The sequence below is a fragment of the Rhinatrema bivittatum genome, chromosome 8, assembly GCF_901001135.1.
Source record: "Rhinatrema bivittatum chromosome 8, aRhiBiv1.1, whole genome shotgun sequence".
Classification (NCBI taxonomy): Eukaryota; Metazoa; Chordata; class Amphibia; order Gymnophiona; family Rhinatrematidae; genus Rhinatrema; species Rhinatrema bivittatum.
The window spans coordinates 89,302,963-89,319,913 of record NC_042622.1 but is presented as its reverse complement, the minus strand read 5'-3'; the positions used below and the strand labels follow the sequence as shown (position 1 = coordinate 89,319,913).

Genomic DNA, 16,951 nt, shown 5'->3' with positions numbered 1-16,951 from the left:
AAATGTAAACTGATATGATGTGTATTTTAATGTTGGTATAAAAAAGCTGTTAAATAAATAAATAAATAAAGGATCCGCCACAAAGTCCTCCAATGAGATGTGGCCGGCCCATTCCTCCGTTCCAAACATAGGTGGACGTCTGTCCCTATTTCATGAGGAATGGGTCAAAATTACTTCGGATCAGTGGGTCCTCGAGGTAATCGAAAGAGGCTACGCTTTAGAATTTACTCAGGATCTCCCGGACCGCTATTTAATCTCTCCCTGCGGGAGTCGGAAGCATCCAGCGGTGTGCCAGACTCTCAACAGGCTTCAGTAGCTCGGTGCCATAGTCTCGGTCCCCCTGGAGGAATCGAGGTCTAGCCAGTATTCCATCTACTTCGACTTCCCCAAAAAAGGACGGCTCCTTTCGACCAATTCTGGACCTCAAGAGAGTCAACAAGGCGCTCAGGGTTCTCCATTTTCAGATGGAGACCCTGAGGGCTGTCATAGCAGCGGTTCACCCAGGTGAATTCCTTGTCTCTCTCGACTTGATGGAGGCCTACCTTCACATCCCAATCCGCCAGGAACACCAGAAGTATCTTCGTTTCAACATCCTGGGATGGCACTACCAGTTTCAGGTGCTCCCGTTCGGTCTCGCCACAGCTCCACACACATTTACCAATGTCATGGTGATAGTGGCAGCCTTTCTCTGCTGGGAGGGAGTCCTAGTCCATCCTTACCTGGACGATTGGCTCATTCGGGCAAAATTGGAGAAACTCTGCGCGATAGCAGTCAACAGAGTCTTGTTGTTCCTCACCTCCCTCGGGTGGATAGTCAATTTTTCCAAGAGCAACCTCAAGCCCTCTCAGGTACTGGAATTCTTAGGAGCATACTTCAACACCCGCGTGGGCAAAGTTTTGCTTCCTGAGGCCCGGACGCTCAAGCTCATGGATCAAGTACAACATCTGTTATCTCTCTCCGTGCCCACGGCCTGGGACTGTCTCCAGGTCCTGAGCTCTATGGCTTCAACTATAGATTTGGTTCCCTGGGCCTTCGCGCATATGCGTCATTTACAGAAAGCTTTGCTGTCCCGCTGGAAGCTGGTCTCGGAGGAGTTTCAAACACCTCTACCACTCTCCAACTCTACCATCACCAGCATGCAGTGGTGGCTCTCTCTCGCTCACCTGTTGAAGGGGATGCCCCTGGATTATTGTTACAATGGATGCCAGTCTCTCCAGTGGAGTGGTGTGTCAGAATCAGTCTATCCAGGGACAATGGTCCCCAGTCCAATCCCACTGGCACATCAATCGTCTGGAAGCCTGAGCGGTCTGCCTGGCACTCAAGACTTTTCTGCCCTTGATCCATCGCAAAGCGGTGCGAGTCCTCTCCGACAATGCCACCACAGTAGCTTACATCAATCGCCAGGGTGGCACCAGTAGTCATCTGGTGGCCCTGGAAGTCAGCAAGCTGCTCTCCTGGGTGGAGCACCATCTGGATTGACTGGAAGCCTCCCACATTGCAGGGAAGGAGAATATTCAAGCCAACTTCCTAAGTAGTCAACATCTAGACCCTGGAGAGTGAGAGTTGTCCGAAGAGGTGATGGATCTTGTTGTGCACAAGTGGGGAGCTCCCCTCTTAGACCTGATGGCCACCCTGACAAATGCGAATGCTCCCAGATTCTTCAGTCGCAGATAGAAGCATTGCTTGGAAGGTGTGGATTCCCTAGTCCTACCCTGGTCTCGCGACGTCCTCTTATACGTGTTCCCACCCTGGCCTCTGGTGGGAAAGGTACTCAGAAGGATAGAACTTCTCATGGGGCCAGTCATTCTCGTGGCGCAAGAATGGCCCCAGAGACCATGGTTCACGGATCTGGTGAACCTCGCGATGGACGGTCCTCTTCGCCTCGGTCACTTCCCAAACCTACTGCGGCAAGGTCCCATATTTTTCGATCAGGCAGATCGCTTTTGTCTAGCGGCCTGGCTTTTGAGTGGCGGAGACTGAGGAAGAAGGGTTTTAAGGAGGAAGTTATATCCACTCTATTGCGTGCATGTAAGACTTCTACCTCTCTTGCTTGCATTCGGGTATGGAGAGTGTTTGAGATTATGTGTGCCAACTCCGGAGTATCGGCACCCAAGACCCCGGTGTCCCAGGTCCTCTCCTTCCTACAGAATGGCCTCTCCAAGGGTTTGTCTTTCACTTCCTTGCGGGTACAAGTTTCGGCTCTCGGTTCCCTCTAAGGGCGGATCGATAGTTACGCGAAGGCAGCCCATCTGGATGTCGTTCGATTCCTCAAAAGGGCTAACATTTGAACCCGCCTGTCCAGGCTACTTGTCTGTCGTGGAGCCTTAATCTGATACTTTGAGTTCTTTGCGAGGCACCTTTCGAACCCCTCCAGCGGGCCACGCTTAAGGACCTGACTCAGGATAGTATTTCTAGTCTCTATTTGCTCGGCCAGGAGAGTGTCCGAGTTCCAAGCCTTGTCTTGTAGGGAGCCCTTTCTTCGCTTTTCTGATTCAGGTGTTTCCCTTAAGACAGTCCCTTTTACCAAAGGTCGTGTCCTCCTTTCACGTAAATCAGTCAGTGGAGCTTCCTGCTTTTTCTCCAGAGGACATTGCGAGCATGCCTGGCAGAGACCTATGGTGCCTTGATGTCAGATGAGTACTACTGCAATACTTACAGGTTACAAACGAGTTTCGAGTCTCTGATCATCTTTTTGTCTTATGGAGCGGGCCAAATAGGGGAAACAAGGCTTCTAAAGCTACAATCGCTCGATGGCTTAAGGAGGCGATTGCGTTGGCATATATTTTTTGGGGCCGGACGGTTCCAGAGGGCTTAAAGGCCCATTCTTTGCGTTCACATGCTACCTCTTGGGCGGAGAGCCAGTTGGTCTCTCTGCAAGAGATATGCAGAGCAGCTACTTGGAAATCTCTGCATACCTTTGCTCGTCTTTATCGCCTTGATGTACAGGTGCCAGTTTTTGGTTCCTTCGGCAGACAGGTGCTTCAAGCGGGACTATCTCGGTCCCACCCTACTTAGGGAAGCTTTGGTACATCCCATTGTCTGGACTGATCCGGGTACGTAAAGGGAAAGGAAAATTGGTTCTTACCTGCTCATTTTCGTTCCTGTAGTACCACGGATCAGTCCAGACGCCCGCCCTGGCTGCATTCTACCTATGACATTTCCGCTCAAAGTTTTTTCATTCACACATTTTGGGGCGGATTTTCAGAGCCCTGCTCACCGGTAAGCCTATTTTACATAGGCCTACCGGCGCGCGCAGAGCCCCGGGACTCGCGTAAGTCCCGGGGTTTTCGGAGGGGGGCGTGTCGGGGGCGTGTCGGGGGCGGGCCCGAATCATGCGGCGTTTAGGGGGCGTGTCGGCAGCGTTTTGGGGGCGGGTACGGGGGCGTGGCTACGGCCCGGGGCGGTCCGGGGGCGTGGCCGCGCCCTCCGTACCCACCCCCAGGTCGCGTCCCGGCGCGCAGGAGGCTCGCTGGCGCGCGGGGATTTACGCCTCCCTCTGGGAGGCGTAAATCCCCCGACAAAGGTAAGGGGGGGCTTAGACAGGGCCGGGTGGGTGGGTTAGGTAGGGGAAGGGAGGGGAAGGTGAGGGGAGGGCAAAAGGAAGTTCCCTCCGAGGCCGCTCCGATTTCGGAGCGGCCTTGGAGGGAACGGGGGTAGGCTGCGCGGCTCGGCGCGCGCCGGCTATACAGAATTGATAGCCTTGTGCGCGCCGATCCAGGATTTTAGTGGATACGTGCGGCTCCGCGCGTATCTACTAAAATCCAGCGTACTTTTGCTTGCGCCAGCAAAAGTAGGCCTATTCGCATAGTTTGAAAATCTACCCCTTTGAGAATATCTACTTCATATCAGAAACATAAGGCACCGGAAGTATCTACTAGATAGATATATATCTAAGAGCGATTCTTTGCAGTGTTTGAATTTCAAATTACAGTTTAGATGTTATATGTGTTTTATGCTTGCTTGATCTTACTCTGGTTAACTTTACATTTCTCTACTATGATAACGTTTATACTGAAGGGACACAGGGTGAGCACTGTCCTGATATAGGATACCCTTTGAGTTTTTCTCTGTCTCCATCTGCTGGACAGGAGGCTCAACCCACTGTCTGGCCTGATTCGTGATACTACAGGAACGAAAATTAGCAGGTAAGAACCAATTTTTCTGTATTACCCTTAGAGAGGATAACTTTGAAACATGCGCATGTGCGCACATACACACATGCACACAGGCATTGCATAATTCTACTATAGCATTTTATAGCATGCAAATTTCATGCGCACACATATTATAAAATACTCATATGTTTGCTGCGCTAGTATATACGATGCATTGAAACTACTTATTTCAAGGTATTAAACACGTGTACTTTACCTACCTATTTTAAACATATACGCACATATAATTTACACACAAAAATAAATGAGGACTTACATGAGTCCTGATCTGCACAAGTGACTCGGCCAATTTTATAATATGCATATGTTGAGGAAATTACTAGTTTTACCAATTAGTCCACCAGTTCATCCATTCCTTCTCCAGGCCATTGAGACCCTCCTGGTTCTTCAGCCTGAGCTCTCCCCCCCCCCCCCCCCCTCCCAGCTTACCCAGACCTGCCCTCCAATCAGTACTACACAATAAAACATGTTTAGAATCACACCAGATAATTAGCAGGTGTGAAAATAAGTGAGTAAGTTGCAAAATGTATGCCCTTACTTGCCTTTTAAAATAGTAACTTATGTGTGCACACGTTAGCCCCGCCCCAGAAAGCTTCTAGATCACCCCTTTTTTACACACGTATATTCATTTGCAAAAGTGAATATATATGCCTACTTTTGGCTTTTATAAGATACGGCCAAGGGTGCATAAGACAGCTGCCGCCCTTGGCCTCTCCTTCCTAGATTTATTTGAAATAAGGGTCCTAGCTTCCAGTTATTGGGACCTCTGTGATGAGAAACAATTGCTAGGTGGGACAAAATCCCAAGAGGCAGGGCAGTGAGGGGAGTGAGGGCAACTGGCATTTGCTGCAGAGCCATGTTAATGGCTAAGTTTTATAAACAAGATAATTGTATCAATTTGTTGAATGTATGAGCAAAGATTGCAGGTATTAGTAATGGCCTTTTAAAATGGCCTTTGAAGAATCTGACCCTGGGAACTTGGTATGACTAAGGCTCGACATGACAACTGACTGATTCTAGCTTAAAATGTGTTAAAATGTATGTAATTTTTATGGTTTGTGCTGTTTCAGGTTTTTTTTAAATTATATATGTTTTACTGTGAACTCCCATGATCTGTGGAGTGAGCAGTCAAGAAATGATCTTAAATAACTAAATATATGCTCATTTTTGCACACATAACACGTTTAAAACTCACCTATAACTTGTGTAAGTGATGTGTTAGCATGCATATTACATTTTTTTTTGCATGGCCACGAAAAAATATTTTTGTGTGGGTTTTCGTGCATAGATCCTGTAACAAGATATATTGTTTACTGTACATGCATTCCTTATATGTACAATGAATACTAGCAAAATATGCCATTGTCTTCATCAGAATCTGCAGATTGACTGTCCCCTTTCTCTCCATTTTTACTTCTGAGGCTACTGAGATCATCAGTAAGTTTGAAGAGAAATTCCAGACTCTCACAACAGATATGATCTTTATGGAGAACATCCAGAGACACCTGACACACTTGCAAGTGAAAATCAAAGCAGAGGTGAGATAGAGCATAAGACTGTGTTGTGAAAGTATTACAAGAAGCCTCAAAGACCAGCCTATATTTATGGTATCAGATCTCTTGAAAAGCTCTGGACTTATCTGTAGGAGGCAGTATTTCACACATCTCTATATTTAGTCTCACAGTGAAGCTATTTTATGGGATCTTGAAATTATGGAAACCATTCACAATGTTGCTGAAGATTAGCATCAGCATAGCACTGGAAGTGTGTGGGGGGGAGGGGGTAAGACTGACCATGCAAGAATAGTTAGACATATTCTTCAAAGGTTGGCAGATCCCTAAATCTATTTATTTGCTTTCACGTTAACCTTAGTGAAATTGTACTTCTGTTTTCACAAGAGAGCATAACTGGGTGATACAGAAAGCGATAACACAGTTGACAAAGATTTGTCAAAGGCTCAGAATGCCCTTTATTGTCCAGAGCATGGAACATACTGCTTTAAGTTTAAATTGATAGGAAAGGTATTAGTAGGGTCTGGAAGACCTTAGCTTCTGTTTCTGCTCCTAGGTAGCAATCAGTAATCTACAGGCACAGAAAGTGCATGACAGTTTGGAGTGCTTCATGAAGAAGATTGATGCTTGTACTCAATCAAATATGGACAAAGAGGTAAGTCTGGTGTAACATATACGATACACCAGAAGAGGTGCATGAGGAGGGATGATTGTACTTGTTTAATAAGGATTTCTTGCATTAAGGTCATGGAGGCTACTTTGTTCTCACTCATTTTCTCACTGTGCATCCTTCATGTCTGCTTGGCTTATTTTCATCTAGGAAGGAAATCACAAACTCACTATAAAAGATGGTGAGGAAGACACTAAAGAAACTAGGAGATAGCAGCTCCTTTAATAAGATAGATCATTGAAGGGCCTCAATTTATGTTCAAATCAAATAAATAATATGTTCATACATAAACAGAATGCTAGGAATGATCTGAAATAGAATGGAGAATAAAACTGAAAATATCATATTACAACTACACCTTGAGTATTGTGTGCAATTCTGGTTGTACATCTCACAAAAGATATAGCAAAACTAGAAAAGGTGCAGAAAAGGGTGACAAAAACAATAAATGGGATGGAATGGATCCCCTATGATGAAAGGCTACAGAAGTTAAGGCTCTTCAGCTTGGAAAAGAGACTGCTAATAGAAATTTATAAAATTATGAGTGGGGTGGACCGGGTAAATAAAGGAATGTTATTTATCCTTTCAAATGATACTCAAATAAGGGGACACTCTATGAAACTAACAACCAGCAGATTTAAAACATATCATAGAAAAGTTAATATTCAGTAAGCCGGCTAGCAGCAAAGTTACCAGGTAATTTTACCCGGATAACTTTAGCCAAATATTCAGTGGGTCGAATCTTTCACTTAATATATTTGGCTAAAGTTACCCAGAGAAAGTTATCCAGATAACTTAGCCCTTAGCTGGTTTACTGAATATTGAACATAAGAACATACGATATGCCATACTGGGTCATATCAAGGATCCATCAAGCCCAGTATCCTGTCTCTGATAGTGGGCTAATCCAAGTCACAAGCACCTGGCAGGTACCCAAACATTAAATAGAATTCATGCTACTAATGCCAGCAACAAGCAGTGGCTATTCCCTATTGATTAATAGCAGTTTATTTGGGTTTTATTATGTAGTAGACAAGCAGCCCCAATCCCTCCTGCTCTCTCCAGATCCCCAGAATACTTATTTTGTAGCGGGCAAGCAGCCCTGATTCACCCCCCCCCCCCCCCCCAATGCCAGCCATATTCTGAACCTCCCTCCCCCACTCCCTAACCCCAAAAGTATGCTGCTAAGCAAGAAGAAGAAATAGAGGTTTCTTTTTACTTTTCCCACTGGCTTCAGTATTAAATGCTTGTATGGAAGAGAGCTGTATTGGCATTTAATATGCATTTATTCACTTCATTGGCTTTCTGGTTGGTTCTTTCACTAACAGCTCAGTTCAAGCTTACTTGAGCTTAGCTAGACAAGCCCTTTTGAATATTGACCTCAGAAAGTACTTTTTCACTCAGTGCACAGTCAAGCTGTGGAATCTGTTGCCAGAGATTATAGTCAAGTGACTGCTATAATGGGATTTAAAAGAGGTTTGGAAAAGTTCCTGGAGGAAAAGTCCATAAAATATTATTAGCCAGATAGACTAAAAAAAGCTAATGCTAACCCTTAGAGTGAATAACAGGAAATAGATCTATTGGATGGGATCTGCCGGGTATGTGTGGTCTGGAGAGCCACAGTCAGAAACAGGATGTGGTCTAACCCACCGTGGCATATCTTATGTTCTCCGTGGACAAGCATAACAAACTGCTAACATGATGGGTGATATCATCCGATGACACTGAGTCGGGTTTTTTTCTCTCAAAGACTAGAAAATTTGACTTTGCTTTCTGAGCATGTGTGGACCTTCCTGAGATAGCATCCCCATGTGTGTGTCTCTTAAGTCTATTTTTGTCTGCTACAGCAAATGGTCAGAAGTAGTTTTCCTCTCTCGTCACTGAAATTTCAGGATGTCTACAGAGAATAAAAGGAAAAACCCATTCAAAAAATGTAAACAGTATGGACACAAAATGTCCATACTAGATTTACATTCCCTTTGTCAGAAATGCCACCAGGTCACCAGTTTACTGAGCATTCTGACTTAAATATGAGCACTGAAACTGGGAGCCATCGATGCCTATGCCTAAGAGGCACATCACCAAACTAAATCAGAGCTGAGACCCATCAATGCAAAAGAGGCACAGCACAGATTTAGAAATGCAGGAGGCACTGGTGCCGAAAGAATATGGCATGGAATCATTGGTGCAAAAGCATGGGCACTGAGCTTCACCGATGCTGAAGCATCAGTGCAGAGAATCATCGGTGCCAAAGCATTGGTGCAGAGAATCACTAGTGCAGGAAACTATACCAGCTCAGAGCCAAACCTTGAAGCCAATATGCTTGCACACAACAAGGTAGATCTTCATTATCAAGTTCTTCTTCAGATCCTACTGAAATAGAAGGAAAGCATACAAAAAAAGAAAAAAAAATACAGAAACATCAAGCAATATGACTTCACCTCCTATACTGGAGCCTCAGATGGAGTTAACAAAAATTATAAATCCAGAGATCCTACCCAGCAACCTGCACAACCTGCACAGGAATGTCACATCTTTGCACTGAGATTATGGGCAGACTTTGTAAATACATACATTGCACATGTCTTTGAAATTAATGAAACAAGAGTTCCCTGTACGTACCAGGATCAGTCCAGGACACCTGGGTTGTGACTCCGCACCAGTAGATGGAGACAGAGCAAAACTTGTCGGGTTGAGCCATATATGACCCTGTGCCAGTCACAGCCCCTCAGTCTTACTCTGTCTCCAGTAGATGGTGCAGGTGCAGTCACAGCCCTGCCTGCCCTGATTCTGGTAGTTAGTCAGGGTTGGTTTATTTTTTATCAGTTCTGTAGTTCTAGGTAAGCCTAGTTTGTGGTTTTTGTTTCCAAATTGGGTTTTCTTTTGATTGAAGAGTAAAGTCCCGGCCACCCTGCCTCCCAGGGGGGTTGTGAGGTTCTGAGGGGACCATCCCCCCCTAGTCGAGGCCGCTGCTAGGGTCGAGAACCCGGCTCCACTAGTAGCAGCGTCAGGGGTGACACCGGGGAGCCCGGTTCACTCACCCGTGCAGGAACAGGGCTCCAGGACGGGGGACAGCGACAAGCGTTAGTAAAAAAAAAACAAAAAAAAAAACAGTTTCTGATTTTGTTTTGCTTGCTGCCGGCTCTCCGTTACCTTGCGTCGCCGCTCCGTTCCTCTTGGGGGGGGCGCCGCTAGCAGGGGGGAGGTCGCCGAATTAATTTAATTCTTGAGCGCGTCTCTCTGTTTTTTACCCGCGATCGCCGGCATGCCGCGTGGTTCTTCGTGTTGGGCCTGCGGCTCGGTGCGCGCGCGCCTGTCTCAGGAGGGCCTCTGCTCGGCCTGCGTCCCGGGCGGTGAGGGGTCGTCCAGGGCACCTCGGGGGACCCGCTCCAGGATCGCACGATCGCCGCCGTGAGGTGGGGGCTCGACGGATAGGCCCCAGGACCTGTTCCCGCTCAGCGCGGGAGTGGTGGCCATTTTGGCCACCGGCTGCGAAATCGCGCGGGAGGCAAGGCCGAATCCCCCGCCGCATCCCGCAGCGGGGCACGGCGGGAGGGGTCGTTTCGGAGGGGCTTCGGTCCCGGGGGGATTCCGGTGACGATTCTTCGGATTCAGGTTCTTTCTCTGAGGACTTTGCGCTTTTGCTGCGCAAAGTGCTTAGATACAAGCGCAGCAAGCGCAGCCGAGGGGGAGTCTCTGGGGAGGGTTCCCACAAGGCCCCACCAAGGAAGAGGAAGGCTAATGGCTCCCACGCGGCGTACCGCAGTAGTCGGATTCAGAGGATTCCTCCGTGGCGGATATGGATTTTCCCGAGGAGCCCCTGAAGGGGGCCGAGGAGGCGGCGGCGGATGGCTCCGCCCAGCCCAGCGCGGGAAAAGGAGCACAGGCCGTGGAAGGGGATGACCCCAAGGTGGTCCGACTATTCCGCAGAGAGGAACTGTCTCCACTCATTCCAGCCATTCTCCAGGAGCTGGGGATAGAGGCCCCACCTGTGGTGGTCCGCCAAGAGGCCAACATGGATCCAGTTCTGCTAGGTCTCACAGGGCCGGCAGTTGCTTTTCCATTTCATTTTTCTTCGATGGATATCTTGTTCCGGGAATGGGATACTCCGGAATTAGGATTGAAAGTCAGCAAGGCCATGGATAAGCTCTACCCACTACCAGAGGAGGCGCTGGAGCTTCTCAGACTTCCAAAGGTGGATTCAGCGGTCTCCGCAGTGATGAAGAGGTCTACCATCCCGGTCACGGGAGCGACGGCCCTCCGGGATATACAAGACAGGAAGCTGGAAGTGCAACTTAAGAAGATATTTGAGGTATCCGCCCTAGGGGTGCGGGCCGCAATCTGCACTAACTTCGCTATGCGAGCTAGCCTGCGCTGGGCCCAGGTCCTTCAGGCGAATGCGGGTCTGTCTGCGGAAGAGGCTTCTCAGGCAGATAGATTGGAGGCGGCAATAGCGTATGGGGCAGACGCCCTTCACGATCTTCTGCGCACGTCAGCTAGGTCCATGGTGGCGGCAGTGGCGGCGCGCCGCCTCCTATGGCTGCGCAACTGGGCAGCGGATGGCTCTTCCAAGGCTCACCTCGGAGCGCTACCATTCAAGGGGAAATTGTTGTTTGGCAAGGAGTTGGACGATTTAATGATTTCTCTGGGTGAGAACAGGGCATTTAAGCTGCCCGAGGATAGAGCCAGGACGCGGTCCTCGTTTCCTGCCAGATCCCATTTTCGGGGGCCCAGGAAATCGCGTCCTCAAAGATCCACCGGCCCTTCGTATAGGTCATCTTCCTCTCGAAACCTTCAGTGGCAGCAGTCCTTTCGGGGGAAACGTTACGGTAGACAAGGAGGAGCCCCGTCGGGCACAGGGTCTAAGCCTTCACAATGAAGTTCGGCCAGTCCATCCCTCGCCGCGGCCTCAGCACGTCATTCCAAATGTTGGGGCGTGGTTAACCTTATTTTTCGAGGAATGGACCAGCGTGACGTCGGACCAGTGGGTCCTCAACGTGATAAGCATGGCTACGCGTTAGATTTTGCTCGCATCCCAGCGGACAAGTTCCTGGTCTCGCCCTGCAAGGCCCCCAAGAAGAGGGCGGCGGTGCTAGACACCATCCGACGATTGGAAAGCTTGGGAGCCATTTCCCCCATCCCTGTCAATCAGCACGGCAAGGGACGTTACTCCATTTACTTCATAGTTCCCAAGAAAGACGGCACTTCAAGACCAATCCTGGATCTAAAAGGGGTAAACAGATGCCTTCGCGTTCCTCACTTCAAAATGGAGACAATTTGGTCGGTGATCGCATCGGTGCGCCCTGGCGAATTCCTGGCTTCCCTAGATCTCACAGAAGCGTACCTTCACGTGGGCATTCAGCCATCGTTCCAGCGGTTCCTAAGGTTCTGCATCCTGGGAAGGCACTACCAATTTCGGGCGCTCCCGTTTGGTCTCGCGACAGCTCCTCGGACATTCACGAAAGTGATGGTGGTAGTGGCAGCGCAGCTACGTCGGGAAGGACTCCTGGTTCATCCTTACCTGGACGATTGGCTGATTCGGGCGAAGTCAGAGGGTCAGTTTTGGCAGGCGGTGGCCAGGGTCCTACAGCTCTTGCAGTCCCTGGGCTGGGTGGTCAACTACAACAAGAGTCAACTGACACCCACTCAGTCCTTGGAATATCTTGGAGCCGTATTTGACACGAAACAGGGCAAGGTGGTCCTATCTCAAGAACGGATATGCAAGCTGCAATCTCAAGTGAGGCGTCTATTGTCTCTACGCCGCCCGCGAGTCTGCGATTACCTGACGGTTCTGGGGTCTATGGCTTCAACGCTCGCGTTGGTCCCCTGGGCGTTCGCTCACCTGCGGCCATTGCAGTCATCTTTACTATCCCGCTGGAAGCCGGTTTCGAAGGAATTCCACCTACCGCTCCCACTCGCGGGCCAGGCGAGATCCAGCCTGCTCTGGTGGCTGGATCCCAGTCATCTGTCCTGTGGAGTGTCCCTTCTGGTGCCCAATTGGACGGTGGTGACCACGGATGCCAGTCTCTCCGGCTGGGGAGCAGTTTGCCTAGGGAAATCGGTTCAAGGCCTATGGTCAGAGTCGCAAGCCCAGTGGTCTATCAACTGACTAGAGACTAGAGCGGTCCGTATGGCACTGCAAGCCTTCCTGCCGCTGGTACGAGGAAAGGCGGTCCGAGTGTTGTCGGACAACGCAACCACCGTGGCCTACATCAATTGCCAAGGCGGGACGAGAAGTCCACTAGTGGCGGAGGAGGCGCAGCTCTTGATGGCCTGGTCAGAACAACATCTCAGCAATATCGCGGCGTCTCACATTGCCGGAATCGACAACGTCCAGGCGGATTTTCTCAGCCGCCACCGCCTGGATCCTGGGGAGTGGGAGCTGGCGGACGATGCGTTCCTCTTCATTTGCAAGAAGTGGGGAATGCCCCACATGGATCTGATGGCCACGTGGCACAACGCGAAGGCCCCAAGGTTTTACAGTCGGCGTCGAGAAAGGGGAGCAGAAGGAGTCGACGCGTTAGTGCTTTCCTGGCCGACGGATGTGCTACTGTACGTGTTTCCTCCGTGGTCGATGATCGGCAAGATTCTGCGGCGCATAGAATTGCACCCGTCCAACGTGATCATGGTGGCACCGGAGTGGCCGCGCCGTCCGTGGTTCGCAGACCTCATCCAGTTGTCGGTGGCGGCTCCCCTTCGTCTCCAGGGGTTCGCGGGGCTACTTCATCAGGGCCCCGTCTGTTTGGAGGATGCGGATCACTTCTGTCTCGCGGCATGGCTTTTGAGAGGAATCGGTTGAAGAGAAAAAGTTACTCGGACGCGGTAATAGCCACGCTGCTGAGGTCCAGGAAGCAGTCTACGTCCCTGGCTTATGTCCGGGTATGGGTAATTTTTGAGGAATGGTGTGTGAAGCGGGGTTTGGATCCCACTTCCTCTGCTGTTTCCGATATTCTGGCATTTCTCCAGGCCGGGCTGGCCAAAGGCTTAGCGTGCAGTTCTCTACGGGTCCAAGTGGCGGCGCTTGGTTGTTTGTGTGGTAAGGTCCGGGGAACCTCCCTGGCTCTTCACCCGGATATCTCCCGTTTTCTTCGGGGGGCTAAACATCTCCGTCCTCCATTGCGTCCTCCCTGTCCGTCTTGGAACCTCAATTGGGTTCTCTCCGCCTTATGCTCGGCACCGTTTGAGCCCTTGAAGCACGCCACTGTCAAGGATCTCACGTTGAAGACGGTATTCCTGGTGGCGATTGCCTCGGCACGCCATGTTTCGGAATTGCAGGCGCTGTCCTGTAGGGAGCCGTTTTTGCGCATTTCCGGCTCAAGGGTTTCCTTGCGGACGGTCCCTTCCTTTCTGCCTAAAGTCATGTAGGCATTTCATTTGAATCAATCCGTTGAGCTTCCCACTTTCGCGGTCGGGGAGTCTTCGGACCCGAAAACGAGGGAATTACGAAAACTGGATGTGCGGAGGTCCCTTCTTCGCTATCTAGGGGTCACTAATCCTTTTCGGGTAACAGATCATCTGTTTGTGCTAGTTTCTGGTCCAAAGAAAGGTTCTGCAGCATCTCGCACGACGATCGCCCGTTGGCTCAAGGAGGCCATTGGCTCAGCGTACATAGTGCGGGGAAAACCACCGCCTGTGGGTCTTAGGGCTCATTCGACGCGGTCCCTCGCTGCGTCTTGGGCGGAATCTTCTCAGGTGTCGCCTCAAGAGATTTGCAGGGCGGCTACCTGGAAGTCGTTGCATACCTTCATTAGACATTACCGGTTGGATGTTCAGGCTACTGAGACCAGAGGGTTTGGAGAGAGGGTACTCCGAGCGGGACTCTCTGCTTCCCACCCTCGGTAAGTTGGCTCTGGTACATCCCAGGTGTCCTGGACTGATCCTGGTACGTACAGGGAAAGGAAAATTAGTTTCTTACCTGATAATTTTCGTTCCTGTAGTACCAAGGATCAGTCCAGGATCCCGCCCGCAGTGCTACGCTGAAGTAACGGAGAATCCGCTCATCGTTGTTAGTTAAGCTGACCGCTTGTTTGTTTAGCTCTCCCGGTTGGGGAGTCTGGTTCCAGAAGGGGTTTGGAATTATTTCCGTTCAAGTAGCGATTTTTACTAGTTAGCTTTGGTTGCCTAATTGGTTTTCTACTTTGACATTACATATGACTGAGGGGCTGTGACTGGCACAGGGTCATATATGGCTCAACCCGACAAGTTTTGCTCTGTCTCCATCTACTGGTGCGGATTCACAACCCAGGTGTCCTGGACTGATCCTTGGTACTACAGGAACGAAAATTATCAGGTAAGAAACTAATTTTCCTTTGAGATGTTCAGAATGTAGATGGTGGAAATATCCATCAGTTATTAATAAATTGCCTATCTTATATAACTTGCAGCATACCAAAAGCAAGTTGATGTGAATAAAAGGACAATTTTTCAATCTCCCACTACTCCCTCTTTCACTCCCCCACACCTCCCTCCTGGCCCGATTATTGTGTGCTTAAGGCTAAACAAAGCTCTAGGACACTACAATGTTCGAAAATGAAAATCTTTATTGGATGGATAGGGCTGCAGCATAGGTCAACATTACATAACACCCGGAAGCTAATTTTAAAGGGGAATGAGCCTGGGATGGGCTATACCCCCTGGATCCAGCTGCGAGAGAACAAGTATGCTTCCGAAAATGGATGCGCTTCTGTGTGCCATCACCAAGTGGACGACTATCCCCACAGCTATTCTTAAGCAGGCCTTGAAGCGGTGGCAATGAATTTTCAGATAGCTTCTTTTGCTCTCTGGTAGCTCACTCTTGTTTCAGGAAATCGATGAATTTGGTGTGAATTCCAGAGCAGTAATGGAACCGGCAGATGCCTTTTTGGCAGATGTGGGCTGTAATCTGGTCCGCACTTCAGCAGCTATGGTTCAGAATTTGGTTGGCTGATACAGTCTCAAAGTCTAATCTTATAACATTGCCTTTTAAAGGATTACTCTTGTTTTTGAGTGAGCGAAAAAAAACCAAAGTGGCCAGTAAGTGGGTTGAGTCCCAGGTTCCTCGGTTACCAGTGGATAAGAAGTAGATGCCGTGCTCCTTTAGCACGAGAGGTCATGCTAGGGGCTTCAGATGCTTTGAATCCTACAGAAGAGTAGCTTCTCAGAGGATTTGGCCTTCGGCAGGTCTCAGTCCTTTCATCCCAGGCATCCCATAAGGGGCACAGGCTCAGGTAGTGGTGCCGCCTAGACCTCTCAATGCAGGTGTACTGACCCCTCAGGAACAGGAGATAGGGGATTGCCTGTCTCTTTTTTATCGGAGATGGGTCAAGATCACGTCAGACCAGTGATTTCTGCAGGTGATAAGAGATGGCTATGCTCTGGAGTTTCTCAGTGTCCCTTGGGACATTTTCATAGTGTCTCCCTGCAATTTTCTGCTGAAGAGACAAGCAGTGGAATGTATGCTAACCAGGCTCTGCAGCCTGCAGGCAGTAGTTCCAGTGCCCATGTCACAAGAAAATATGGGCCGGTATTCCATTTATTTTGTTGTGCCCAAGAATAAGGGCTCCTTTCGCCCCATCCTTTCTCTCAAGGGAGTCATCCATCATTTGCAGGTGACTCGTTTTCACATGGAAGCCTAACTTTTTTATTCCCATCCATCTGGAACATCAACGGTCTCTGCATTTCGCTGATTTGGGATGAGATTATCAGTTGAGAGCGCTGTCTTTGTATTGGCCTCCACGCCCAGAACCTTCCAAGGTTATGGTAATGATTTCGGCGTTGTAGAGAAAGGATGGAATTATGGTTCACCAGTAAGACAATTGGCTGATTCGGTGCCTCCTTGCTACAGGATCTAGGTTGGGTGGTGAACTTGGCCAAGAGCAATCTACAGCCATTCCAGACACTGTAGTATCTCGGGGTTTGGTATGACACGAAGCAAGGTAGAGTGTTCCTGCCAGAGGACCGCATTCAGAAGCTGATGGCGCAGGTATGACTGTTGACAGAAACAATATGGCAGACAGTGTGGTCTTATCTATAGGTGCTTGGGTTGATAGTAGCCACCCTAGAGGTGGTTCTGTGGGCAAGGGCACATATGCGCCCTCCTTAATGTACTCTACTGGCTTGATGGAATCCACAGTCTTAGGACTATTCAATACAGCTTCACCTACAGGTTGAGATCAGCATACATCTGCTGTGGTGGTTGGAAGTGGACCATCAAAGGAAGGGAGTTTTCCTACGATCACTGGACTGTCTAGTACTCTTGACGGATGTGAGCCTTCGGGGTTGGAGGGCTCGCTGTCAGGAGTTGACAGCACAAGGTGCTGGAGTGCAGAAGAGTCTCTCTGGAGCATCAATCGGCTGGAAGGCATGGCCATCCACTTGGCATGCTTATGAGTCGTCGTCCGATTGCAAGGTTGAGCAGTCAGGATAATGTCAGGCAATGCATTGACAATGGCTTACATCAGTCACCAGAGAGGAACCAAGAGCCAGCATGTGTCACAGGAAATAGCCCAACTCATGGAATGGGCAGAAGTGCATCTTCAGAAGGTCTCAGCCTTACACATTGTCAGAAAAGACAATGTAAGAGTGGACTTTCTCAGCAGTCAGAGTCTGGACTCAGG

The 16,951-nt window shown here is 49.3% G+C and overlaps 1 protein-coding gene across 3 annotated transcripts in view; it reads left to right on the top strand.

Moving 5' to 3' along the window:
- The window catches only part of CCDC180 (coiled-coil domain containing 180), a 597,826-nt gene that overhangs the window by 443,024 nt on the left and 137,851 nt on the right, over positions 1-16,951 (top strand). For all 3 annotated transcript variants that reach the window (XM_029611950.1, XM_029611952.1, XM_029611951.1), the window contains 2 exons: positions 5,597-5,713; positions 6,243-6,341. In XM_029611950.1, coding sequence (XP_029467810.1) covers positions 5,597-5,713; positions 6,243-6,341 — 216 coding nt within the window. The remainder of the gene's footprint in view (positions 1-5,596; positions 5,714-6,242; positions 6,342-16,951) is intronic.